Genomic DNA, 27,750 nt, shown 5'->3' with positions numbered 1-27,750 from the left:
TCTGCCTTCTCCAAGCCCCATCTTCCAGACAAAGGTAAAAGCCTGTTTTGCCTTCTCAGCCCCTCCTATGATGCCCCATGAACCCTCCCAAACACCTTTCAAACAGCACCCAGAGTCCTTAGCACAACTCACGATGCAATGAATGGTGATTCGTGGCTGTCTTTCCATCTCACCTCTCCCTCCTAACTCATTGCCTGTGCTCCAGCCTCAGTTTCCCTGAATGCACCCCTCTCTCAGCAGGATGGGACACGTTCTCTGTCCCAACCCCATCCCTCCACTGAGCCCATTTCTTTTCCTGAAGTTCAGCTGATAACTTCCTGTTTCCTTTTCTCTGCCTGGACATCTGGCCCTCAGAATGCACTAGCTATTTGTGGCTATTACAAGAGAATGCATGCTGTGCTGTGCTTTACGCATTGAATCAAACAAGATCTAGGCATCCAAAATTTTGAATAATTTACCTGAATCTCAGCGCCTGTAGCTCAAGTGGCTAAGGCACCAGCCACATACACCCGAGCTGGCGGGTTCGAATCCAGCCCGGGCCCACCAAACAACAATGATGGCTGCAACCAAAAGAATAATTTACCTGAAGAATGTGAGCGTACTAAGTTGACTTGAAGCTCCCTGGAAGAAAAAGGTAAGAAACCCTCTTAGACACCATGAAGTGTAAATGTTCCCTCGGCTGGGAAAAGAAAAGGCATCATCAAATCCTGTGTTTTCAATACTAACTCATGTGCAAGTTAACCCAAGCATCATCCTGCTCATCTGAAAACTGGGCAAATGTTAATTATTTCCCTTGTTGAAAAATATGTCAAAGACGAGGGCAGGTGGAACATGAACATATGTGTGTTTCAAACTTACTGTAGCTTGTTGATAGGAATTACAGTTCTGGCGAATTTCCCAAAACCTGTAGTGATGCCGTAAACAACTAGAATAAAAAATGAACATTATGCAATTAGATGCAGGAATTTTTTTGTCTATAAAAAGCATTTTATAACATGAAGAGAGGGAAATACCTGTTTGCTCCTTCACGATGCTATCTATGACTTCTCTGGATTTTTGAACCCTCTTCTCAGCAGTTGGGGTGAGCTAGAACATGTTGGTCAGCACCGGGCATGTTAAAGGCACCCAAGTGCGGCAGAAATGGCCTGAGGACACCCTTCCCCACTCCCCGCCCCCATACCTTTATTTTGTAGTGTCCTTTTCCCAAGCTGACCAGCTTCTCTGTGGTCAGACTGTCCCCATCTAAGGCGATGTACTGCAGAAAAGAAGGGAATCTCGGTGAGTTTAAACAGACGAATTGCTCTCACAGGAGAGAAGGAAAACCTCTAGCAGAATGGAACTTTGACACTTTTATCACTGCTGTCAAATGTTTATGTGCTAATTAAAAAGACAGCTCGCTGAGCAGGGTGTGGTGGGCCAATAGTCCCAGCTACCTGGGAGGCTGAGGCGGGAAGGAGGACTCCTTCAACCCGGGAGTTCAAGGCCAGTTTGGGTGAAATAGTGAGGCTCTGTCTTAAAAAAAAAAAAACTCAGGCTTGACGCCTGTAGCTCAGCAACTAGGGCACCAGCCACATATACAGGAGCTGGCAGGTTCGAACCCAGCCTGGGCCCCTGCCAAACAACAATGGCAACTACAACAAAAACCAAAAATAGCCGGGCGTTGTGGCAGGCGCCTGTAGCCCAGCTACTTGGGAGGTGGAGGCAAGAGAATCGCTTAAGCCCAAGAGTTAGAGGTTGCTGTGAGCTATGACGCCACAGCACTCTACTGAGGGTGACATAGTGAGACTGTCCCCCCCAAAAAACCCCAAACCAAAAGAAAACAAAACAACAACCCCCCCCAACAATAGAAAAAAAACAAAAACAAAAGCTAAAGAGCAAGCATGCTCTTGCTTCAGAGAAGGCCAAGTTAGGACAGGTAGAAATGCAACAACGTAATGCCTTTCCAAGCCCTTTCCCCACTACATAGGGCTGGATAAACCCTATCCTAATTATTAGTATTTACTTGGAAACTTAGCTGGCCTCCTCCTCCTGTTTTCAGTGGCCTCCTCCTTAAATGAAAAGACTTCATTTTCTTAACAAAAAGAAAGAGGTTTGAAGCTTACCTTTTCGGGCTCCCGGTACTTGCTGTATCTGAAGCCAGGTAAAGGAAAATATTGGGCATTGTGGAAAAACGCCAGCCCCACCATGGGCAAGAGGAGACCAAAGAGCATGCAGAAAAGGATACAGGTACACTCCTTCTGGCTGAGATGGAATGAAGTCGGGAGACATTGCATCGCCTTCTATAACTGAAACGAGAACGCAGAGCACAACACAGCCACATTTGTCATTACTGTTCAACCAAGAAAGGGCTGTTCAATTGCCCTTGAATTCTGTAGCACTGGCTGATTTGAAACTGCACCAGATGTTTTCAGTGGCCTCTGTATATGGCACGGAAGCAAAAGCAGAGATAGTAGGTGTCCGTTCAGAGACAAGGGAGGGGGTTAAATGCAAGTTCAAGATCTAACTGCCCCCTGCATCCCAAGTCCCAACTTTATTTTCTTTTAAATCTGAACTCCTTATACCTCTGTGCTGCTGGCCTCCAGCCAGGTGAGGTTCTTTAGAGGGACAAAAGGACCTTCAAAATAAGTCAGTCCCTGCAAAGGGACTCAGACCTGCAGTCCAGTCCTTGTTATTTTCTGGCTACCTGACTCTGGGAAAGTCCCTCCTCTCTGAGTCTGTTGCCTCCCTGCTGTCAAAGGTGGGCAAGAAGCCTGCCCATGTCACAGGGTGGGCGAGAATTTAGGACATCCAAGGGCTTAGTGTGGGCCAGCACTCAGTAAGTGTCCCTGAGGTGGAGGGACCAGAGAGCTGGCCCCCAAGCCCCTCGCCTGCAGCCACTCACCCACTTCCACGAACTCGTTGTCCTCTAGGGCCACTTCCAGCGGGTCCTCATTGTCCAGCAGGCCCAGTCCCTTGCACCGTCGCACAAGGAAACGCAAGTCGTCCACCGACGCGAAGCCGCCGTTGTCCGGCTTGTTCTTGACATAGCGCCGCACGGCCTCGCGGCCCAACCAGCCCACCGTGAGCTGCGCGTCCTGGCAGGGCACGGCCAGCCACTCCCCGCGCACGTGCACCGTGTACCTGGGCATGGCTGTGCCGCTGCCGCCTGCTGCCACACGAGAGCACCGCCACCAGGCTGCACCTGCTGGTCCCTTGGTGACTGTGGCTGGAGTTTTATCCAGGAGTGGCTCCAGGGTGTGATCGACAGGGAGGACACACCTCCTCCCTCACCTTTACTCATCCATGAGTGGACAAATATTTATCTATCCAGGGCCCCAGGCCTTCCCCTTGCCCCCACCCCACCCCATTTTCCCTACAGCAAGCGGGGGACAGTCAGAGAGGTGAGCTGCCTGTCCACCTGCCATCCAGCCCTCCAGTCAGAAAGGCCCAGATCTCCCCTTCGGGGGATCCCAGCCTTTGCTGGCACCTACCTGTTGCCCCTAGCCCCCTCCTATCAGGGTCCCCTGTTTCTCTCTGTCCCTTACTTTCTGTCGGTGTTCTTCATCGAGGGCAGCTTATAAAGACCATGATCCTGCGTTTGGCTCCCATAGCTCAGTGGCTAGGGTGCTGGCCACATACACCAAGGCAGGTGGGTTTGAACCTGGCCCGGGCCTGCTCAACAACAATGACAACAACAACGACAACAAGAAAATAGCCTGGTGTTGTGGCTGACACCTGTAGTCCCAGCTACTTGGGAGGCTGAGGCAAGAGAATAGCTTAAGCCCAAGAGTTTGAGGTTGCTGTGAGCTGCTATGCCACGGCCCTCAGTAGAGTGCCATACAGTGACACTCTGTCTCAAAAAAAAAACAACAGCATGTTCCTGTCTTTATCTGGAATTAATTACTCAACTGTAAAATGCATCCTGCTGGCCAAGGGTGACACCAGGGAGTGTGGCAATCTTTATTCATTTGTTTATTCCACAAACATGAATTGAGCAACTACTCCCCGCCACCAGCAGGGGTTTTCTGAAGCTTTACCTCCACAAACGAAGATGCAGAGGCCAGAGATCATTTTTACAACGGAAGGTCATCATCTGGACAAACGCGCCAGCCCCGCTTGGATGTCAAGGGCTCAGCCAGCCATGGATGGGACTCTGACTCCACTACTCATTAGCCTTGGTAGTCTTTGTCTTATCATCAAAAGGCAAGGGGCTAACTGCCTCCCTGCTGTATTTGCAGTATCTTTCTGGGACCAAATCCTGGCTCTGCTATTTACTGGGTGCGTGGCCTCTGAGGAAGTTATTTGACTCATCTGCAAAATGAAGATAATGATAGCACCTATGTCATTGGGAGGATTAAGTGAAGTTCTTACATGTAAAGCTCTAAGAACAGCACCTAGCACGCTGGAAATGCTATAGAAGTGTTTGTGATTGCTAGTATGTGAATTTTAATAATCTGTTGCGGCCATGCTGCTTCATAAATGTTCTTTCATCATGGATATCCCTAATCTAATTCAGTTTCTTCACCAGATAACTACTTCCTGCACCCAACTTATCATCATTAGTATTAAGAAACTCTAAGTTAGCATGCGAAGGTAATCAAAGAAATATGTGATTTCTATTTTAACTAAGCAGCACTTTTACAGTAAGCTAGTTTCTAAATATTTGATTACTGCAATAGAAAGATCCTGAAAAGTCGGTTTCCCCTGAATCAGATTGCTTGGAAAGAGAGACACAGTAGCTCACAGAAAACACCCATAAACCACACTCAGAGTCTTTCTTCATTCTCTGATAGCTTTGTAGGAGGCATACAAATAGAAGGCTACTGTTGGGGCGGCGCCTGTGGCTCAGTCGGTAAGGCGCCGGCCCCACATACCGAGGGTGGCGGGTTCAAATCCGGCCCCGGCTGAACTGCAACCAAAAAATAGCTGGGCATGGTGGCGGGCGCCTGTCGTCCCAGCTACTCGGGAGGCTGCGGCAAGAGAATCGCTTAAGCCCAGGAGTTGGAAGTTGCTGTGAGCTGTGTGATGCCATGGCACTCTACCCGAAGGGCATAAAGTGACTCTCTGTCTCTACAAAAAAAAAAAAAAAAAAAGAAGGCTACTGTTTCCCAAGCCTCATAGAAACCTGTTCTTCAGCCACCCCCACCCTTCCTGCATCCTGGAATTTGCCATTATCTGAATTTGATACATCTAAGAAATACTAAATTCCAATATCCTACCTGACTGCACCCTTCCAGCCTTCCAGCTCTCCCCTTATTTAACCTCTCAGCCCTTGGACCTGACCTGTCATCAGTCCCTCCACTTCTTGCCGGCTTCCTCACTTTCTTAGGAAGCTGGGCCCCTAGTTGCTCACCTGGACTGCTCTTTCTTAAGCACTTTGAAATTCCTTTACAACCCTGAACCTGTGCCTATATTTAGGGCAAAACCTGTCCCCAGATTATCAAAATAAACTGTCATTTCTATTTACCAAGGCAAAAGACTTTGTTGGAGGAAGTCCTGTGGTCCTATAGATTCATAGTAATGCCCTTCTGTCTACTCACCCCACCTGCAGTGATTTTCTGAGACCTTCCTCCAAAAGCTTCTCTAATTCTCAAAGAATGACTTTACTTCCTACACTCCTGAGAAAACTAAGTCCCACAGACATGAACCACCTTCACTTTCTGCCCCCTCCCTTCATTCATTCACTCTTTCAACAAATACCTCTCAGGTACTTGTTTCCTATCAAGCTCTATGCTAGATGCTGGGGATGAAATAAAAAAATACTCCCTGCCTTTGTGATGCTTCCCATCTGGTGATGGATTCTGACTTATAAAGACAACTAATAAGATGTCCAGTTACCCACCACCCTCATGCTGTCAGAAAACCCAAACTATTGGGTGCTCCAGTTGACAGTCCCAGCTAAACCTAGATTTTGAATAATTTCAGCCCAGACAACAGTCGTGGGGAAAGAAGCTCCGAGCGGTGTAAACCACCCCGACATGCTGTGAAGTAGAGACTTTTGTTATTCTTTCTCCACCTAAAACATGCTTTCTAATTTTCATTGCTTGGCTAGGTATTTCTTCTTCCCTAAGTCTCAGTTTAGGCCTTTTCTTCCCCAGGAAGCATTCCCTAAACTCTGTGGCTCTTCTCTGGATTTCTTTAGCATTATATAGAAACTACTTATCTTTGGTCGTGTGTTAATTTTGTGTACATCTGACTTGGCACAGAGACACTTGGCCTATGCTCATTAGGTGAACTGAAGAAATGTGAACTCAAGTGCTGGCCCTGGGTCAGCCAGTAAGCAGGCTGAGTTTGCCTTTAGCGCCCTCTAGCGTTTCATAGCATCCTTCCACACCCTCCTTTAATATCCCTTACCCCAATTCCTTTTCATGTAAGTGATAACTAAAAAATGGCATGAGCTTAGAGTTTGTCTCTTAAGCTCAGAGGGCAGAAGAAGCATTAAAAAGCATTTTTTGGGTACAAGATTATTATTGGGTACAAGATTATATACCAGGGATTGGAACTGAACTCCCTTCTCTGGTGTCTGGTAAGGAAGACAAATGAGCCTGGAGAAACTGAATCCCACTGCAGGGTAGGTAAGTGTCCAAGAGGACAGAACTGTGAAGGAGAAAGCCAGGGAGAGGTCTCAGGGTTCCAGGTAAGGACAGGAATTTGTCCCTCCTGCCCCACATTTCGGCTATTTACACCTATTTTAAGACTTTGGTCACTGCATTAGCACGTTGGGTGGCTCTCTGGTGATGGCAGCTCCATGCCCATACACTCTCAGACATCATTCCTCTTGGCTACAGTGTATTTGGCCAGCGGTGGACTCAACCTGAGTCACAGTCTCACCTCTGGAATTTGGAGTTGAGATGGCTTCTCCATGTGGTTAGAAATCTTTGCAATAGCAGAGCAGGAAGGCAGTCAGCCTGTACAATGAGGACTAGAAAAGCAGAGATGAGGGACACAGATACAGATGGCTGCAGTCCCAGATGTCAAGTCCCAGTCTGTCTGTCCATGGGTTCTCATAACCTCCCAATACCTTGTATACTTAAAATAATCTTCCTCTTCCCTTTCTGATTTCCAGTCATTTGGGTTGCTGTTACTTGCAATTGAAGAATTCTAACTAATACAGCTGTGGTTCCCAAACTGTGTGCTGAGTTCCCCAGGGCACTATGTTGCATTCACAGGATGCTTTGTCTTTTATTTGGCTCGAGCTGTTGTTGCACTGTTTTTGAACAGGCTATCAAAGGGATGGGGAGTACTGATGTTCAGCGTGGCCCATGTGACTCCTGACAGATGGGAAACCCATCTGCTGAATCAGCAGGAGGGATCCAAGCGTGGGGAGCACATTTTGGTAACAGAGTTCGCCCTATGTTTGCCCGGTGGGTGGTAAATCCAACTGACCGTTCATGTTTAAAGTTATTTAAAAAGCAAAATCTGAATCATGTTGAATTTTTTTGATTTGTAGCATATTCAAATTAAATAATCAGGTAAAATAATTCGTTGACATTTCGTGATCACATAGGGAGAAAATTAAGAGGAAGCTGATTAAAATATTTAAAATTTCTAAGTTAAAAGATTCAACTTTGCTGAAACTTACAAAGAACATGCCACTCTTAAAAAAAAAAATAAAGGTAGCTCAGCTTTATTTTCGTAAAACCACTCAGAAAACAATAAAAAGCCCAAACTAAAAAGGTATTTTCAATTACAACATGAGCTAAAGTTTTATATTTCTTTATGAATCTGATTTAAAAAAAAGAGAAATTTCTAAAATGAGCACTAGGCGGGTCCTTAATCCACCTTTAAATCCTTCCCCACCAGCATCGCGGTCACGGGGTGCATTCTGGCTTTGTGCTCTTGGTAGGTGAGGAAAGCTTGATCGTGGGATTTGTCAAAGGCAGCAAGATCCCTGGAAAAAAATTTAAAGAGAAGAAAAGGGAAGAGTATAGAGAGAGAGGAGAGAGAGAGAAAGGTAGAGAGGGAGGAACAAGAGGGAGAGAAAACAGGAATGTAAGTCAATACCCAAGATTAGTTAAAGGATGCCGGCAGGGGTGGTAGCCAAATATTACCCAAATTAAGGCATCACTTCCCAACAATCAGATGGCTGTGGCCCTGTCGAGGGGTCCCGGGGTCTCCTTCTATACTAGAGATTGACCCTTCCACTGGAAAATCACAAATATTTTGGAGGAAGTTACAGGGCAGGGCCAGAGTGTTGGGACAGTGGCTGTTTACTAAGCAGCATGGGAGTATTTATCATGTGAACAGTGGCCAATCACCCACTGGCTCAGTGTCAGTCCTGAAGGACAGTGGGTACCTCACAGACTTGTCTTTTTAAAAACTTGTTTTTAGAAGTTTATTTTTTAATAAAGATTTTAACAGAATAAAAATAACAAATTTATAAAGAATTTCCGAAAACTTCAAGTAAGTAAATTGAGAGTAAAAATACTGACCACGGTGAAATAATCATGGTACATTAAATAGGACCCACCAGGGAAACTATGGGATTAGTCATCTTTAATAAAACTACTATTTATAAATCATAAGACAGAAATATTCATTTTTCTCACCAAAGGCATGTTCTTATTTAATATCTACTTAAAGTATGCTTTACTAAATTCAAAGCTAGTTAGGTTTCAATTATGGAAAACATATAAAATCAACTTTACAATAATTACAATTGATTTTGCGGCCACTATTGAAAAAAGGGATAATGATGTTTTTTGCCAAATTCTGTTATACTTGTGAAATAAATGAAAAGCAAACAGATTAATCATGAGCAGTTATGTCATGATTGTTTTTTTCCCAGAATTCAGGCCAAGTCCATTCAAAGAACTTCAGAGATATTCTTCAATTGCAGCTTACTGCCAAGATAAAACTTTTCATCCTTTTACCAGGATTCTTTCACGATGTCAAAACAACCTATTCTTCCACCTCTTTGCAACATCTGAATCAAAAGATTTTATCTGCTCATTTCTTTTTTTTTTTTTTTTTGTAGAGACAGAGTCTCACTTTATTGCCCTCGGTAGAGTGCCGTGGCCTCACACAGCTCACAGCAACCTCCAACTCCTGGGCTTAAGCGATTCTCTTGCCTCAGCCTCCCGAGTAGCTGAGACTACAGGCGCCCGCCACAACGCCCGGCTATTTTTTGGTTGCAGTTTGGCCGGGGCCGGGTTTGAACCCGCCACCCTCGGTATATGGGGCCGGCGCCTTACCGACTGAGCTACAGGCGCCGCCCTGCTCATTTCTTTTTGCATTTAATTCCACACTCTCTTTCTTGTCCATACCTACCCACCAATTATCTTTTACTTACTTTAAAAAAAATCTTTCTGTGTACATAAAACTGTCTTCAATTTATTTCCTTTTCTTCAGTTTTTAACCCATAACAGGTAATCCATATACAATGCTTCCAAAAAAGCTAATGAAAATATCTTATATTTTAAATACTTAGAGGTACTAATTCTTATTCCAAAATTATAAATTTTAGCAAATTAAAAAATATCTATTATGTATACTGCATTTTACAAAGTATTTTAACAGCAACAAAAACATTTGTTTAAGATTTTTCTTTCCAGCTGTGTGCAGTGACTCGCGCCTGTAATCCTAACATTCTGGGAGGCCGAGGTGGGTGGACTGCCTGAGCTCACAGGTTTGAGACAAGCCTGAGCCCGAGCGAGACCTCACCTTTAAAAATAGCTGGGCATTGTGGTGGGCACCTGTATTCCCAGCTACTTGGGAGGCTGAGGCAAGAGAATCACTTAAGCCCAAGAGTTTGAGGTTGTTATGAGCTATGATGCCATGGCACTCTACCGAGGGCAAAAAAATAAGACTCTGTTTCCAAAAAAAAAAACAAAACCCCTCCCCCCAAAAAAAAGGTTTTTCTTTCCATTTCTTATATAAATTCTAAGCACAGTTTGATGTGGTTCTTACTTGAATAAGGGTCGTGTAAACTTCATTCTTCCTTGTTCAGTTGCCATCCTTAGAGCCAGAGGAATTGCTTCTTCCCACTTGGACTGAATGCACAGCCGTAGCCATCTGGAAGGATTTTTAGGGGGACATGGGGTAGAAAATGAGGAGGAAGTCAATACCCAGTATACAGGTATATCTGAATATTACTTCTGTAATGATGAATAATCCCATTACTTAATTTCACACCACTTTACGATGTCTTTATTCTGAGCCTCTCAAATCCTTAGCGTGTATACAATTAAATAATTGGAGAAGAGAAGGAAGAGGAGTTGGTTTCCAGGAAATGATCATACGTTTTAAAAGGTTTGGGTTATGCAGGTGCTCACGTGCTTTATAAATGCAATTTCTAAAGGAATTAAACTTTGGTGTAAGCCTCACACCACAAAACTGGATTAAGAAAGATAACACATAACAGAATCAAAGATTTCTAACCATTCTCATTTCAGAGTTGATTTGGCTGGTTGTGGAAGAAAGTCTATTTACCCCTGAATCAATCCTTCGTCCTAAATTTCTTTTTTTTTAAGGCAAGAGAGGTTTAGACAACATCTGACAAAGATTAATACTATCCTCATACACATACTGCAACTATGCCTTCAGTCCCACTGTCATTATTTATACGAAAGCAGCAAATTTGACAAGGATCTCTCGAGACTCATGTGTGTCTCTGGTTCTGCTTTCCCATCCTCCACCTTTTAGACTCACTTTCTGCTTTCTTCCACAGAGACAAGTTAGAATGATGTACCTGAATCGTATTTCAGAATTGTTAATGGCATTGAAGTTGTACACCTCTTGCATTCGCTTTATGTGCCCCAATGGGAGAGGTGCCTAAGAGCAAAATAAAGAAGTAAGATGTATCATTTCAACAGGATTCCTTGGAAGAAAGGAGCGGGAGAGAAATTCTTAGCCAGATTAAAATCCTAAACATTGTATGATGAAGAAATGAATTAGATAAAAATAAAAGAAACAGATGCACACCAAAGTAAAGTTTGTGCAAACACGCTCTGGGTAAGGATAATCTACTGGAAAGCACAGGGGTGATTTGCTTTGTGAGGTACGTGGAGAATTAAGTGAGAATTACTCTCCTCAGACTTTTTCTTTTAAGCATATAAGAACTATCTTTCAAACACTTTCTAGACTTTTACAAGTTGTTTTGTACGTCTTATTATATATCTTACGTTTATTCCATTCTCCAGATTAAATTGCAGTTTAATTTTTTTTCTCACTGATCCCCTCCAGCTTTATCTTTGTATATTTCCTCTGAAATCCCTTCTAAATTATCTACATCTTTACAAAACAGCTTTGCGAACCTGATGAATAATGAGATATGAACCCTTCCCCTAGGGGAAAACGTACATTAACCATATAAATACAACACTTTATATACAATTTCAGGGGGCTCAAAAACTGCTTGTGGCCGTCTTCACCCACACTTAAACAGAGAACAAGTTTAGGTGGAGGAAAGAAAGATGAGTTCAGTTTGGACGAGTCGAGTTTGAGGTGCCTGCAGAGTATAGGCCAAGGAGTTAACGGGGAGCGGGGTGGGGACGTGGTGGTACCTCTCTGCTCTAGCCTCGGCCGTCTTACCTGAGCAGACCCTCACTCCACACTTACTAACCATCTCTGCTCCCATTAACAATTATTTAGTCTATTAGCCTTTTATGGACACATGCAACTCCAACTCCACCTGGGCAGGCCAACCTGTTAAGGTCACCTTCACCTCTCCCCAGCTTTGCCCACGTTGTGCCCTGCCTGCTCCTGAGTCCTCCCATCATGTTTTCTCTCTTCCTGGTCCTAGCCCGTACCGCAGCACTACAGAAATTTGTGACAGTGTGCCCTGCTGCCTCTAAATCTTATTCCTCATTTCTGCATCGACTGCACAGAAAATTGTGCTCTGAATCTTCTTCCTCTCTCCAGGTCCTTGGCCTGAGGATTTTCCTTTCATGTAATTCTTAAAGACCTAATCATTACCTCCCTCGAAAAAGGGAGCATGTCTGGCCAGTTTCATGTATTATTTCACTCCCTGGATTGGACCTTAAAATCTGCTTGGACTCTTTGCTGTTAATCCCCCACACCAGTCGGTCACGGAATGCTTGCTGTGCTCCCATCCTGTGTAACCTCCCTCTCGCTCCCTCACGCCCTGGCCTCCTGGGAGCCTCCCAACTGACCTCACCACCGTGCAGCCTTCATGGCCCCACTATATTCGTTTTCATAACCCATCATTCCATCTCATGACTCACTTGTTGAAATTTTTAAATTATTTCCTGCTTACCAGAATAAAATTTAAAATTCTAAGCTTTGCATTCAGGCGTCATCACATCTGATTCCACCAGCCCTTCCAGTGTTATCCTCCCTGACTGCCTCGCCCAGAGCTCCTACTTACTCTGGTACACTGGGCGATTTCCACCACTTGCCACTCTGGCTGCATTTGGCACTTCTTCCTTCCTGCTAACACTGCTCTGCGCACTCTTCAAAACTTACTCCTTGATGACTCGTGACTCCCCTTTGAAGACTCTTTGGCTAATTAAGTTTTCCTAAATATTACCTAACTATACCTCCTTTTACTGATAATTTTTGCACCTGTTCCCCTTCCTACTAGATTATAAGCTTTGCAAGGACAAGGCATTTTCTTTCTTACGTTCTTTAATACAATATGGAACATAGTAAGCATTCAATAAATGTTTTTTAAAGAAATGAATGAATTCTAAAAATCACTTTTTCCCATTAGTTTCCACATTTTTTTTCAACTTGGTTATAAAATAAATGCTGCGCCTTCATGTCTGTTTTGATTTCTGATGTTTTGAGCTAGTACTTACTTTGTGCAGCATCTGTGCTAAAAACTCATTCAACTGATGAGAGGAGAGATCTTTCAGGTCTGTGGCATTGAATGAATTTAAATCGTCTTCTTTGGCCTACAATAAATTTTACCTGGTTATTTCCGTTCGTATACAATTTAATAATGTTTATTGGTTTACCTGACATTTTTTACAAGCAAGATTTTTTAAAAAGACAGACAGACATGGACAAAAATGTACAAAATAAATTTAAGCCTGAGCTGCTTAAGTAACCCTGAGCCTGAGTCACTGTAACGAAGCTGACCTGACCCCCCTAATCTGTATTACTTAAGAAAAAGTAGACTATTAATAGTAAGCGTGGAGGAAACTTTTGACATAGCTGTACCATTGAGATACCAAGATTTCCAAAGTAAAGGAATGTTAAAGTGCATGTAATCTATTTTGTAGGCCAATGTAAAAATGTGGGCAAAGGACGAAATTGCATATTCCTTTAAAAATCTCACTCATGAATTGATAAGGCCACACACTGATGCTTTCCTCCATCCTGACACATTCTATTCTCCCCCACTTAATCCTGGAAATCCCCTAAGGAAAAGAAAGTCTATACTTTTCAAATTAGGGTTCAATGCCAAAAATCTTTAAGAATAGGGTTGAGGAATATTAAAGTTCATCAAAATAAGTATGCTTAAATCTTTCAAAGTTAATTTTAAATTCTTTTAAACTATTTTTTTAATTTAAAATATCCACAAATGATAAAAAGATTAAATAGGACAGAATGAAAAATTCCTTTGGTTCTGGCTCCCTGTCCCCTACTCCTTAGTAACCAGTATTCCAAAAAACTTAATGCATATACAGAGGGTGCCAAAACATGTGTACACATTTTAAGAAAGGACATATTACCCTTTCTAATAATATATTTTCTCCAATGTTAATATCAGGTGTTCCCAGATCAAGTAGAATGATTTTGAAGTATTTCTTCTTTTTCTATTGTTTATAAGATTTGGCTTGATCTGTTTTTCGAAATTATCTTTTACTTTTATTTATAAACATTAGTTGTCTATTTTTTGAGACTTAAAAAAAAATAAGAAGTTAACTGATGACTCCATACTGAATCACAGAGTCAAAGCATTCTATAATAGACATACTCTTATTTGACAATGTGAATGTTACTTTCTTTACATTATTATTATTATTGCTTAATATTTCGATGTAGCAATTGTCTGATTCCTTTTTTAAATGTATTTATGTTCATTTTGTTCTTCTATTAATAAAAAAGAAAGGACATATTAAAATTGTAATACTCAATATATACCAATGTTTCTAATCTTGTACACTGTATTTTGTAATTGTAGAAGTCAAATGTGACTTGAGTATTAGAATTTTAATATAGACTTTTTTCCATTCTTAAAATGTGTATACATGTTTTGGCACCCTCTGTATATATCTTTTTTTTTTTTTTTTTTTGTAGAGACAGAGTCTCACTTTATGGCCCTCAGTAGAGTGCCGTGGCATCACACAGCTCACAGCAACCTCCAACTCCTGGGCTTAAGTGATTCTCTTGCCTCAGCCTCCCCAGTAGCTGGGACTACAGGCGCCCGCCACAACGCCCGGCTATTTTTTGGTTGCAGTTTGGCCGGGGCTGGGTTTGAACCCGCCACCCTCGGTATATGGGGCCGGCGCCTTACCGACTGAGCCACAGGCGCCGCCCTGTATATATCCTTTTAAAGAAATACTTATTTTACATCTTCTCTTTCTTTCAGAAAGAACATGCTTAATATAAAAACTTCCTTTCCTTTTAGAATATTACCTCAGTATCAGAATTTATACTTCCAGCTTATTCTCCACTCAAAAATGTGAAAATCCAAACCAAATATTAATTAAGGATATAGTTACATGTGGTAAAAACATAACAAGGAGGCTCGGTGCCTGTAGCTCAGAGGTTAGAGCACCAGCCACATATACTGGAGCAGGCGGGTTCAAACCCAGCCCAGGCCTGCCAAACAACAACGACAACTACAACCAAAAAATAGCCGGACATTGTGGTGGGCGCCTGTAATCCCAGCTACTTGGGAGGCTGAGGCAAGAGAATCACTTAAGTCCAAGAGTCTGAGGTTGCTGTGAGCTGTGACACCACAGAACTCTACCAAGGGTGACATAGTGAGACTCTGTCTCAAAAATAAATAAATAAATAACAAGGAATGTTAAGCCAAAATTCAGGATGGTGACTACCTTGATAGGTTGGCAAGGTGGGTACAGAGGGGGATCTGATCGGGAGAGGTGCCCCAAAGGTACTAGTAAGGTTTTATTTCTTACACTAGCAGTGGGAACATGGGTATAGTTTTACAGTTGATTTTGATACCTTACAAATGTTATATATTCTTTTGTATTTATTTCATATTTAAGATACACAAGTGAGAAATACAATATACAAAGTAAAGAGTGCAGTTGTGATTCCAACACCCTCAGTCTTTTCCCAGCACTGCCCATTCCCATTGATCTTAAACAACTGATAATTATCCACTGTGCCTGGTGGGCCCAAAGGAATTTCGGAGCAGAAATCAGTAGCACCAGGGAAGCTGGGACACACTTTTCAAATTAAAACAGCACACTTCAGTCCTCCACAGGTTTGTGAACTACACAAACAAAGCTCGTGACACAGGTGGAAGAGGTATCTCCTCGGATGGAAATAATTCAGCCTTTCTAGAAAGAACACAGAAGACTTCAACACTGCTCCACGCAAAGCACTGGCAGTTGAAGTACACATGTGCACAACCAGCCTATTTCTCTGATATAGAGCTACTTAGATTTTATTATTTCCTTCCAAATATTAAAAAAAAACACAACAAAGTTGACTTTAGGTTTAGATAGTTGGTAGTAATGCTCTACCTTTATTGTGATGCCTTAAGTCTACAGAAGATGTTTTTATTTTTTTTCCTTTAAATTTAGAGACAGAATCTTGCTCTGTCACCCAGGCTGGAGAGCAGTGTCATCATCACAGCTCACTGCAGCCTTAAACTCCTGGGCTCAAATGATCCTCCTCCCTCAGCCCCCGAACTATAGGCACATGCCACCAGGCCTGGCTAATTTTTTTTATTTTTAGTAGAGATAGTGTCTTGCTATTTTGCCCAGGCTGGTCCCAAACTCTTGGGCTCAAGCCATCCTCCCATCTGCTGGGACTGTAAGTGCATGCCACCCTGCCCAACAAATAATAAGTCAATTGATGAAGGAGGAGGGCCAAAAGAAAAAAATTTTTATAGTTACGTTTTATTGTTGCTTTTAATAAAAGCCTTTGTTTAAACATGGTCTTTCCTACCCAGAAATGTCCTCCCACCGCATCCATGTCCAAACCATACCTGAGCCTCTCCTGTAAGAAGCTCTCCTGGATCCTGCAGCCAATTCTAATTCTTCCACCCCTGATTGGAGGCACCACAGCAGCCCTTTCTGTTGACTTATTATTCACCTGCATTGTCCTCATGCTACTTATCACTTACTCCTTAGCATTAGTTATTTCCATATGAATCTAACTTCTTTAATTAAACTATAGATGCTTCAAAATTAAGTCCACCTCTGTACCCTGACACAGCACTTGGTATGTAGAAGGATGCTAAGAACAAAGGTCAAGCAAACTTTAGAATCAAATTTCAAAAGGCAACATCTAAACGTATTGCAGATAATAGGAATAAAATTATTCCTAAAATTTCCCCTTTGCATTAATGAATTATCCAGGGCACACCCTCACTCTGGTTTCTCTAAGGCAGGGGTCCTCAAACTACGGTCCGCAGGCCACGTGAGGCGGTGTGATTGTATTTGTTCCCGTTTTGCTTTTTTACTTCAAAATAAGACATGTGCAGTGTGCATAGAAATTTGTTCATAGTTTTTTCTTAAACTATAGTCTGGCCCTCCGACGGTCTGAGGGACAGTGAACTGGCCCCCTGTTTAAAAAGTTTGAGGACGTCTGCCTAAGGATTATGTTTTAGTGTATACATGAAGAAGCTCCTCTTTTAACAAGTTGCAGAAAAATGAACAAAGTTACTGACAGAGCAAAAGTGCCTTGATTCTTCCCACCACTAACAGTTGGCATTACTGGTCAGTCGTCCAAGATCATTTCAGATTTCCCTGGTATGTGCAATTGCTATATTTGAAGGAATATCTTATAAATGACATATGGGTAAAAAAGAAAGGTAAAATGCAGACACTTTTGCATACTATTTTTAAGGGTCGAAAAGAGGCAAGAAGAAGAATTAATGCTATGAAGATCTATTTTTTCCCCATGAAACTTAATATTCTACATCGAAGGTAGATGTAGTAACTTAACCTTAGATAAACTTGACTTTCAAATAGCCTTTCCAAATACAACTGTTCATGATTTAAAGTACCCACCTCCCCCTTTCTTGAGTAGAGATGTATTTGTATAATTCAAAAAGGAGTAAAAGAATCACACTAATTACTACTCACATTTATCCATCTTTGACTTAAGGCAATACAGGCATTTGTCAGAGTCATATCGTAACTGCAAATATAAAAAAAATTAAAGATTAAATTTTATAAAAATGCTCAGGCTTTTTTTTTTTTTTTTAATGCTCATGCTTTTGCATTAGTGCAGTTTTAAAGCTACGGAACATAAATTGCAAAGTTCCTTTTAAATACAGAACTCCAAAGTGATGGAAACAGGAAATTTTTTTTTTTTTTTATTGTTGGGGATTCATTGAGGGTACAATAAGCCAGGTTACATTGATTGCAACTGTTAGGCAAAGTCCCTCTTGCAATCATGTCTTGCCCCCATAAAGTGTGACACACACCAAGGCCGCACCCCCCTTCCTCCGTCCCTCTTTCTGCTTTTCCTCCCCCCCCATAACCTTGTCATTAATTGTCCTCATATCAAAATTGAATACATAGGATTCATGCTTCTGGAAACAGGAAATTTTTTACCTGACTTAAATATTACTACCATCATCTAATAATGCACAGGTCCAAGTGGATACCATGTTAATAAAAGAATGGACGATCCTTTAGAGAGAATGCCAAAGCATTTCAGCAAAAGACTGTCATATGCTCTAGGAGTAAAGTAGCTGGAATCAGCTGAGCATATTTAGTATTTACTGTATGGCAGGAATAGTTCTAGGCCTTCAAGACAGTATAATGTTCTAACCATCTAATGATCACTTGCTAGACCTACTTTGAGAAGCTCTGAAATCATCGTGTGATGATTTCGTTCCTTTCTTTTTAGAAGGAAGTGAAATTAAAACATGGTCATCATTAAGCAAAGTGAGTTATGCCAATATTTGTGTTTCTCCAATTAGAAAGTAAATAGTGTATTTTGTAACAATGGAAAAGAATATGCAATATGTGCAAAATTCTTGCAAAACACCCCTCCTTGTCCACAAATCATGACTGCTTGCTGTGAAGTGTTTGTATTAGAGGCCCCTTCCCCTTTGGGTCCAAATGAAGTATGTTTTGATGAGAAGTTACCACTGAACCTGTTTTAAAGAGGGCTATGACTGTGACTCCTGGTTTGTTCCCATTCCCTCCTTCAATGCAGCTGCCAGTTTATTTCCGTGATGCAGTCAGGCTGTGGTCTATAGGCAAGGCATTTTGTTTGCCCCGAAGCACAGGTGGGATGAGAGGGCCTTGATTGCCTAGGTAGTAAGTCACCTTCAACTAGAACAGTATTAGCACTGACTTCTTAAACAATAGGGCAGCGGAAAACTCTGCCTGGTCTGTTTCTCAGTGTCCTCAAACTTCCTCCTTGGTGTAATTAAAAAGATTAAGTTAAGGATTAGCCCTGGGAGGGGAAGCAACCCCTACTACAGTGAAGTCCTAAGAAAGTAATTAGCAAAACTGGGTATGAGGCTTTTTCTGTGGTGCTCAGAGCAGTGAGGCAGAAAGACTTCAAAATGCTCATACAAATAAATGTAAAGTTAGAACCTTTAACTTTCTAGGAAACCTCTATGAAGGGGGGATATAGCATCAAGAAGCTCTAGAATAGGAGATCTGACCTGACCTGATATGTCAAGAAATGCTTCCATGAGGAAGTGGCTGTTGAGCTGAAACTGAAATTAACTGGGCAAGAAGCACGGCAGTGGAGAGACAGAGATCATGCTGGAGGACACGTGGAGAGTTCAATACCCCAAACTGCCAGTATGACTGAAGCGAAGGGAGCTGCAGTGTTAGAAGCTTATAGTCCCCACTAAAGATTCTGCCTCAGCCTCAGGGTGCTGCAGCGCCAGGAAGGAAGCAGGAAGAGGACACGAGACACCGGTGTTTTTAAAGGTCTGTTCCAGCTTTAGTGTGGAGAAGGACACGAAGGAGGGCCAGCACAGACACAAGGGCACAGTCTGGAGGCCAGAGCAGTCTTCCAGGAGGACGTGATGATGGGAGATGGAACTTGAGCAGTGGTGGTAGAAATGGAGAAAAATGGATGGAATTGAGAGCCATTTCAATATACGTACAAATGATGAGAGCACTATGAAACCAAAGGGATTTGGAAGCCAACATTCTGTGCTGGGAGGGATCAGAATACTTCTGTGGTTGAGATTTTCCAAGATACTCTCTTTACAGGCTCTCTGGGTATCTGAAGGATTCCAGGGTTCCTCCGCATGTTAGTATTGCCTGGAAGTATTCTTGAGGGGTCCAGAATGAACCAAGGCCCAAAAATGATCTTCTAGCAGCTATGATATCAAAGAAACACCTTTTAAGACTCACTTTTCTCCCAGATATCCTTAATTTTAAAAGTAATGGCCAAAGGATTTTTTACTCCTTAATTTCCTGTAACTGTCTTTGGCCCTAACTCTGCCACAGAAATGAGAATCATAGAAAAGACTCCTGGGTCTCCTGCTTCCCTCCTAATGGTACAGCACACGGCTCTGCTGACCACCTACCACTTTTAAATTATTTCTCCCCACAGCTCCCTTAACAATGAACTAATGTTTGAAAGCTCCTTTTGGTTTTTAATTTATTTCATTGGTATCTTTCCTCTGTCGTAGTAGCTCTCAAAGGGAGATCCTCTAAGGCTCTAAACTTTACTTCTTTTAATCCTCTCTGGAATTCATCTCTAGGCTGATGTCCAAATCCATAACCACGAAAATAAATACATTCCTCATCTGTAACATTTAATACTTAAAAAAAACTACCATTGTATAATAATTACTTGACACATACAATATATTTGCTCTGAGAGTTTCTTATTCATCCTTCATCATAACAGTGCCTGCCACTCAACAAATGTGTGTTGCATTGAGCTGAATCTTCAACTACATTTCTGCTCAGTTATTTTTAATTTCTTCTTTGCTCACTGTGGTCAATCAGATGCCAATAGACTCTAGCTGCCAAACATCTCTCCTCTCAGTTATTCCTTTCTTTTCCTACTGCCCCTGGTTACTTCAGCCCCTCATTATCTCTAGTTAGGTTGTGGTAAGAATTAGCAAGCTAATTATATATGATGGAACTTCTTAAACTATGAAGGGCTAAAAAAACTAAAGTATTATTTTGGTGACACCTGTTTTTAGGCATCAAAAGGGTTTATTGATAGTTTGTGTCACCTGCTTGTTTTCAAAACAAAATTTGAAACAATTCTATGCAATCATCCCTCCCTAGCTTCTAAGCCCCTGTGTTCCTCCACAGTCTATAATAATCAGCACTGCCTGGTTAATAGGGAGCTTTGACCACATCTCCCATGCTCAAAACTCCTGCTAACTTCCCTACATAACCCTTGTCAGGCTGGCCATTCAAGGTGCTTTCCAAATAAACTTGACCATGACTCATCCCGTTTCCTATACATCAGTTAAACTAGGCTGCTCAATGCAAGGGTAGTTGTTAGGCAATTTCAGTGATCTGAAGGAAAGGCAACGAGAGGCTGGAACATGAAATAGCCAGCATCTTCACACAACTTAGCAGAATACCAGGGTTCTGGTCCCTGACTTGAGGAGGGTGTTTACTTAGAAGGAAGTATATTAGAGGAGGTAAGATTGCTAGGTTTGAACTTCAACTCTGCGCAAGCTTGTGCAGGGCCCTCAACATAACTGAACTTAATTTACCTCCTCTGGAAATGGGGACAATAACTTATAAAACATCCATAGTTGACCACCTCCCTATATTGACCACCTCCTTAAGTTGACCTAATTTTGGTATGTACGTATCAGTACAGTAGGCATGGTTCCATATGTTGACTAGTTTGTTACAATCCTTTGGGTGGTCAACTTACAGAGTTTCTACTGAACTCATAAAATGTTTTTTTCTTACTGCAAAAGTTTTGGGGGTTTTTTCTCAGATATACTTGCAATGAAAATTGTGACAGTTGAAGGAAGAGACAATAGCTTATTTTTATTCTAAGTCCCTCACCACCCTTGTGCAGAAAGGAACACTAATAATTATTTTGGTGACACCTGTTTTTAGGCATCGAAGCCTAAAATTATTTGCAATAAATAATTTATATTCATAAAATCATGGAAATTACTGTTTTGGCCTCACGGGTAAGGTGCAAAAACCAAGAACTCTACTCTCATCACTAACTAGTAACAGCTTAAGGAAGACATATAATCCTTTCTGATATTTTGAGGGGCTCTAGGTTTTAGGGCAGTGATTTTCAACCAGTGTGCCATGAGAGGATCTCAGGTGGGCTGTTCATTAATTAAATTACTTTTGAAAGAAGTTCAAAGCACAGTAAGTATATTCTTTTTTTTACTCTTTTTTTTGGATCAACATAATTTAAGAGTGCTGTGGAAGTTTAACTGTAAGTTCAAGTGTGCCATGAGATAAAAAAGGTTGAGAAACACGGGTTCAGGGGAATGAGGAGGATAGCATTAGCACTTACTTGGGTTTTATGGGAGGCAGTCCAGGAGAGTAGAGCCAGGCATTCCAATCAACTTGATTGAGAATATCAACCTGTGAACAGTTAGAATACCCAGTTTGCTGCAGAATGAACTTTTCTGTTAAGAAAGAAACGTAAGGCAAAGTTTTAAGTCCTCAGATCTGTAATTCTGTCTACTCTGCCATATCAAAAGAATTTCTAAATCATTTTTTAAAACTAATATTTTTTAAGTGACAGATCACAATTCTGTATATTTTGGGGGTATAGTGTGACATTTTGGTGTAAGTGTGTATAAAAAAAAAAATCAAGCTAATTAACATATTATCACTTCTTCTAAGTCTCTTTTCGAAAATAAATTTACATTCATCATTTAGTGTTGTTAAATAATTAGGAAAACTAAGCATGAACAAAAAATAAAATTCTGAACCACACTACTGAGGATCTCTCTGAACTAGGGGAATGCCTACCTATTAGCTCATATGCTTAAGATCTCATTTTAAATGGAAAAAAACATAATGAGAAATTGAGACTTAAATTCTCAACCTATTAAATAATTCAAGTTAGCCTAAAAAAGAAGTTAAATAAGAAGATATTGGGCATGAAAAAGAAAAAAGCTTTTAATCCAACCTTATCTTTAAAGTGGGAATACAGGAAATCCTTCCAATGATCAGTGGTTATGCTCTTGTAAGAAAATTTCTCCACGTAAGCCTTTAAGAATCCTAGGAAAACCTCTAAGGGTAAAAAATTTAAAAAGAAAGAAAGAAATCAATTTGGACAAAAGTAATTATTTGACTTTTTGTGCTTGGTATTCTACTATTAACTGCAGAGAATAAAAAAATAATCAAATAATGGGGCTTTCAGAGTGAAAGAATGTTCAGAAATGGAGGCAGGAGCTACGTAGGGCCTTGAAGAACACAGGGTGTCCCAAAAGTCACATACACAGGGAAAATGGAAAATTGTAACTAAATATACCTTTATTGACAAAATATTCATTATAGAATTTTATAAAGAGGCAGCCAACATGTAGAGACTATTTGTAATACTTGCACCATGTATGTGTAATTTGGTGGAAGGGAGAAGAGAGTAGTCATTACAGGTAAGGAGATGACACACGAAGACAGAAAAGACACGAGTTTTAAAAGCAATAACCCTGGTATGACTAGAAAGGAGGAAAACAGACAAAAGTGAGGGAGCGTCTCAGCCAATCAGTGAAAGGGGACACCTCAACACGTATCCACAGGTGTTGGTACACAAGCGCAGTTTACTGTTAGGATGGTATTAAAAAGCAGGAGACAGATTTATATGAACTGACATAGAAGGATGTATGTGAAATACTGAGCGAGAAAACAAAAAGCAAATGCAGAATATATAGTATAATCCAATTTCTTTTGTAATAAAAACCACTATGTCTATTTATTTGTCTGCTTGTTAACACTTAGAAAATGATCTGGAGCCACACACACCAACAACATGTGGTTACCACTGGGGGTGGAAAGAAGTTGATGGACTCTCACTTGTTACTATCATAAATGTGTGTACCATAGAATTTTTTTCCATGAGTACACACTAGTATCCTCATTTTAAAAATACCAATGAGATTTTTTTTTTTAGCCGAGCAGAACGATTTAGAACTCAGAGGTTATTCACAGTTTTAAGTAGAGAGGTAAGACTAGAAAATGATGAAAGATTTCTTCAGTAGCTATGCACAGAATGAATTGTAAGTGTAAATTCATTGCAGAAACAAGTTTATAATCCTTCCTTATTCCTTATGTTGCCCTTAAAAAATATATTAAAATGTCAACTACTTACCTGGTCCTCCAAGAAGTTGTTCAAGGTAAAACAGTAAAGCAAAGCCCTTCTCGTAGGGAACTGAAGAATATGCTATATCAGGGTCTACGTCCGTCAGATCCACCACAAGCTTGGTGAATGGATGTGTCTCCCCAAAAGTCTTTATCTGCAAGACACAAAGTAAGGTGAATATTCATAAATGGAGACTGGCATCACCATGCAAACAAGCCAATAAGAAGCATTACTCCTTCCTTAAGGCCACTTGGTGGCAGAACTTCAGGGGACTCTAGCACTTACACAAATTTAAAGAAGAGAATTAGGATGTGGTGGCATAAACTTCTGGAAGTCTACTAATAGAATGGCTACTTATGTAACATTCCCCAATATATGTAACCTCATAATAGGCTTTATTCTTATAAAAAAGGCTAGGAAGATGATTCAATGCCTGGTCTGCAAATTTAGCTTTTGACAGAAAGCACTTAAAAATGGCACAGACATACCAAATGAAATTCAAACACAGTAACCAGCTGTATCAATAACAAAGACCCAAGGAGGTCTTACGGCTCCTAATTCAGGCCAGGTGATCAATGCTACCTTATACAGGGCGATGAATGACAGGGATCAACATGGATTATACCAGTATCTGCTTCATTTTCCATGCCTGTCAAAATGACTTTTTCTGTTGCTATTTGGTAAAGATGCTTTATAAAAACTCAATTTTTGAACACCTCTACAATTTTGGATGAAGGCTTAGAAGTGTGTCTCATTTACCGAATTCTGGAGTTCTCCCCATCCTCCCAAAGCATGAAAATGTCTGAACTTTTCACCAAACAATCGTCCACAAATGTGACGTTCCAAGTACACAGTATGTCCTTCATTTAACCTGTAAAAAGTTTAAAAAATAAAAACATTGACACAGCTGAGAGGAAAAGGCATTTTCATTAAGAAGATACTTGGCGGGGGGGGACAGTCTCACTCTGTCACCCTGGATAGAGTGCTGTAGCGCCATAGCTCACAGCAACCTCAAACTCCAGGGCTCAAGCGATGCTCATGTCTCAGTCTCCTGAGTAGCTGGGACTACAGGTGCTTGCCACAACACCCAGCTAGTTTTTCTATTTTTAGTATAAATGGAGTCTCACTCTTGCTCAGGCTGGTCTTGAACTCCTGAGCTCAAGTAATCCACCCGGCTCAGCATCTAAAAGTGCTAGGATTACAGGTGTGAGACAGTGTGCCCAGCCTCTTTTTGGCTTTTCTACAGAAGAAGGCAGCTGTAAAGCCTGCCCGCTATAGTCTGAGCAGACTGCCCATGTGGCTCCCAGACCAGTGGGAAGCCCAGCCCAACAGATGTTAGGAGGGAAATTTAAGCCATGGTTCTAGTTTTACATGTCCATGTATTTAAAAAGTGACTACAGCAGGAATAACAAACATAAACTTAACACCTAGCCTATATCCCACACTGTGACAAATGTTGCAGAATTTTTTTTTTTAATCCTTGTGAGTTGGTAACAAAAAAAAAACAACATGCACACACAAAACAATTCAGAGTGGTGGGGGCAGGAAGAAAATCAATAACCAGAACCAATAAAGAAATAGTAACAAAAATCTTACCAAAAGTGATCCCAAGTTTTGTTGGTCACTAGATTTCCTGTCCAACTATGAGATATTTCATGTGCAATAACCTAAAGAAAACAGTATGATGATTAACAGTGAAACTGCTGACCTTAACCTGCAATAACCCATGATTTAAGGGTTCGTGTTTTTTCCACGTCACGTTACTCAATTTTTTTTAAACATTAGTTGAAATATTCAGATTTATTTGATTCACCCCCAAATTAGAATTTAATCAAAGACCAAAAAATATGGCGTTGCTAAAATAATTTAAAACAAAAATTATGTAGAAAATATTAAATGCATACATCACTGCATTAAAAACATCTCACAGATGAAGAGCTCAAACCATAAGTTACCTTACCTCTATTACATCTAATTGTTTAGTAATAAAGTCTTGTGATGACAGTCCCCACGTTAACCTTCATAACGATATCTTTAACATAACAATACAATGGGTATTCTAAAATCAGTTCGCTTGGTATTTCTTTACAGTAAGGCCACAATAAGAAATTTTAACTTACATTGGAGAGTGATTTGTCACCTGCCTATTAAAAAAAAAGAAAATTACCTTAGTATTTTAATAAGCAAATTACAGACTGTATCTAACAGACTGCCTACCTCAACATCTACTAAACTGGCATGGATGGCCCACTGTACTTCCACAAGAGTACTTCAAAGAATTCAAAAGAGACATGTGCTGAGAACACAAAACAAAAAAAATGTACAACTAAAAATTAGCAGCATTCTTTCTTGCCCTAATCCTAGGGAATGTTTGCAGTAGAAGGAGAATCAGTATGCTTGTCTCTAATGTCCATAAAACATTTCTCCTACTTTTATATCTGTGCTTATTTTACTCATCTTTCTCTCCTTATTGCCCACAATATATTTAAGAAAAGCTGAGTGTCCTGTGGCCTGTGGTGCACTTTATTTTATTTATTTAGTTGCTAATCCATTACTTGCTTGGTTCTAAGAAGAATTTATAAAGTAGCTTACAAGGCATAAAAAACAGCAACATACCAGGGGCCTAATCTTCCCTGTGTGTGATTGCCTGACTTTTTTATGCCAGGTGCAAGCGATGGACTTGCTTTGTTTGGAAACATAGTTTGTCAACAGATTGTTGCCATATAGCACCTGGACCCCCGATATTCCCAAATACCCTGAACATAATATTCTCCTTCCCTAAGTGAGCAAATGATTTCCTTAAAAATGAGATTTTGATAAACACAATAAGCAATAAAATTAGAAACGAGGGTTATATGAACAAGAGAAAGGAGTTTTTTGTAAATTATTAGGACTCTAAGGTTCTTTCTAGCTAGGTTTATTTTTGAGAAGACTTCAATTTCAAATGAAGAAATATTTACACTTACCAGGAGAGTAGGGGTTACAAAAGTAAGGCAAGGATTCTCCATGCCACCATAAGGGAAGGATGGTGGCAGGACCAACAGGTCATACTGTCCCCATACATATGGTCCTCCCAGTTCTTCTGCAATTTTAAGCATAGATTCAGTCTGAAAAAATAATGTGTGTATATATATATATATATTTATACAACTCAATTATTACTTTTCTTTTTTGTTTCTTTTGAGACAGAGTCTCAAGCTGTTGCCCTGGGTAGAGTGCTGCAGCATCATAGTTCATAGCAACCTCCAACTCTTGGGCTCAAGCAATCCTCTTGCCCCAATTTTTCTATTTTTAGGAGAGATGGAGTCTCACTTTTGTTCAGGTTGGTCTTGAACTCCTGAGCTCAAGCAATCCACCTGCCTCAGCCTTCCAGAGTGCTAGGATTACAGGTGTGAGCTACCTTGCCCAACCTGTAGTAAATTTCTTAAAAAGATATATTATTTTCTATGAAGGTTACAAATTGATGATGCTTATTTTAAATGAAAATGATAAAAAGGATGCAAACATAAGGCATATTTTATTTTTTCACCATATCACTTAAAACCCATCACATTTCACATTCAAAATCTTCAATCTACTGTCTACCACAATTATTAAAAAGTGTAAGTATATGACCAACCTCAGAAAATTCATAAGCAGATTTTTCCACCTGCTCTTTTTCAGACCATACCAAAGTTCTTGGACCAATTTGCCTGTAAGAATAAGAAGCTTAATAAAAAAGAATTCAAGGGAAATCACTCATCTGGTTCTAGGAAGGATATAAAGTCTTATACACAAACCCGGACAGTGGGAGTAGATTTACCATGTGCTTATGGGAGAGCAAAGAGGTTAAATGGCCTCTTGGAGATGCAAAGCTGCTGTTGTATATGTAGCCACAGAAATGCGGCCCCCTAAGGAGGTACAGTCTAGGTCAAAGGAAAAGCAAGACCCAAAGTACCCCTGTAGTTTATCAGCTCTGGTAAGATCCCTTGGGCTCTGGTTTCCTTCCTCAACCTCACAACTGTGGAAAGCCAGTTGCAGCTCCTAAGACATTATTCCAGAATAGGAGTGGATGCAAACTGTGTTATGCACTTAAATATGCTATAGCATGGATGAACCTTGAAGACATTAGGCCAAGTGACATAAGCCAGTCCCAAAAACATAAAATCACACTGTATGATTTTGCTTATATGAGGTATTTAAAGTAGTCAAATTCTTTAAGTACACAAAGTAGAATGGTGTTACTAAGGGCAGGGGAGGAAGCGGAAAGGGGAGTTGTTGAATGGGTGTAGTTTCGGTTTTGCAAGATGAAAAAGTTCTGTAGATCTATTTCACAATAATATGAATACACCTAACAGTATTGAACTGTTCAATTAAAAATAGTTAAGTGTGCTTAGAGATAAACAAAAAATTAAGAAGGAAGGGCACTGCAGCTTTGGTCAAATG

General features: G+C 40.8%; 2 protein-coding genes across 3 annotated transcripts in view; both read right to left on the bottom strand.

Moving 5' to 3' along the window:
* Nucleotides 1-3,195, bottom strand: part of HAL (histidine ammonia-lyase) — a 31,908-nt gene extending 28,713 nt beyond the window's left edge. The window contains exons 1-7 of the mRNA XM_053585123.1: nucleotides 2,882-3,195; nucleotides 2,225-2,285; nucleotides 2,103-2,130; nucleotides 1,181-1,255; nucleotides 1,014-1,086; nucleotides 859-925; nucleotides 584-621 (exon numbers count right to left, since the gene is read on the bottom strand). Coding sequence (XP_053441098.1) covers nucleotides 584-621; nucleotides 859-925; nucleotides 1,014-1,086; nucleotides 1,181-1,255; nucleotides 2,103-2,130; nucleotides 2,225-2,285; nucleotides 2,882-3,128 — 589 coding nt within the window. The 5' untranslated portion in view covers nucleotides 3,129-3,195. The remainder of the gene's footprint in view (nucleotides 1-583; nucleotides 622-858; nucleotides 926-1,013; nucleotides 1,087-1,180; nucleotides 1,256-2,102; nucleotides 2,131-2,224; nucleotides 2,286-2,881) is intronic.
* A 4,390-nt stretch (nucleotides 3,196-7,585) lies between these two features.
* Nucleotides 7,586-27,750, bottom strand: part of LTA4H (leukotriene A4 hydrolase) — a 34,734-nt gene continuing 14,569 nt past the window's right edge. The window contains exons 7-19 of one of the 2 annotated variants that reach the window (XM_053582449.1): nucleotides 26,945-27,017; nucleotides 26,292-26,432; nucleotides 25,446-25,469; nucleotides 24,922-24,992; nucleotides 24,085-24,196; nucleotides 23,335-23,479; nucleotides 22,153-22,256; nucleotides 21,529-21,599; nucleotides 17,175-17,229; nucleotides 12,741-12,836; nucleotides 10,670-10,752; nucleotides 9,889-9,993; nucleotides 7,586-7,870 (exon numbers count right to left, since the gene is read on the bottom strand). In XM_053582449.1, coding sequence (XP_053438424.1) covers nucleotides 7,753-7,870; nucleotides 9,889-9,993; nucleotides 10,670-10,752; nucleotides 12,741-12,836; nucleotides 17,175-17,229; nucleotides 21,529-21,599; nucleotides 22,153-22,256; nucleotides 23,335-23,479; nucleotides 24,085-24,196; nucleotides 24,922-24,992; nucleotides 25,446-25,469; nucleotides 26,292-26,432; nucleotides 26,945-27,017 — 1,198 coding nt within the window. In that variant the 3' untranslated portion in view covers nucleotides 7,586-7,752. Of the gene's footprint in view, nucleotides 7,871-9,888; nucleotides 9,994-10,669; nucleotides 10,753-12,740; nucleotides 12,837-17,174; nucleotides 17,230-21,528; nucleotides 21,600-22,152; nucleotides 22,257-23,334; nucleotides 23,480-24,084; nucleotides 24,197-24,921; nucleotides 24,993-25,445; nucleotides 25,470-26,291; nucleotides 26,433-26,944; nucleotides 27,018-27,750 lie in introns of those variants that run through there. The other variant, XM_053582450.1, reaches the window with a different exon arrangement.

The sequence above is a fragment of the Nycticebus coucang genome, chromosome 3 (genome assembly GCF_027406575.1).
Source record: "Nycticebus coucang isolate mNycCou1 chromosome 3, mNycCou1.pri, whole genome shotgun sequence".
Lineage (NCBI taxonomy): Eukaryota > Metazoa > Chordata > Mammalia > Primates > Lorisidae > Nycticebus > Nycticebus coucang.
Note: the sequence above shows the minus strand (reverse complement) of the source record. Positions and strands in the feature narration are given on the sequence as shown.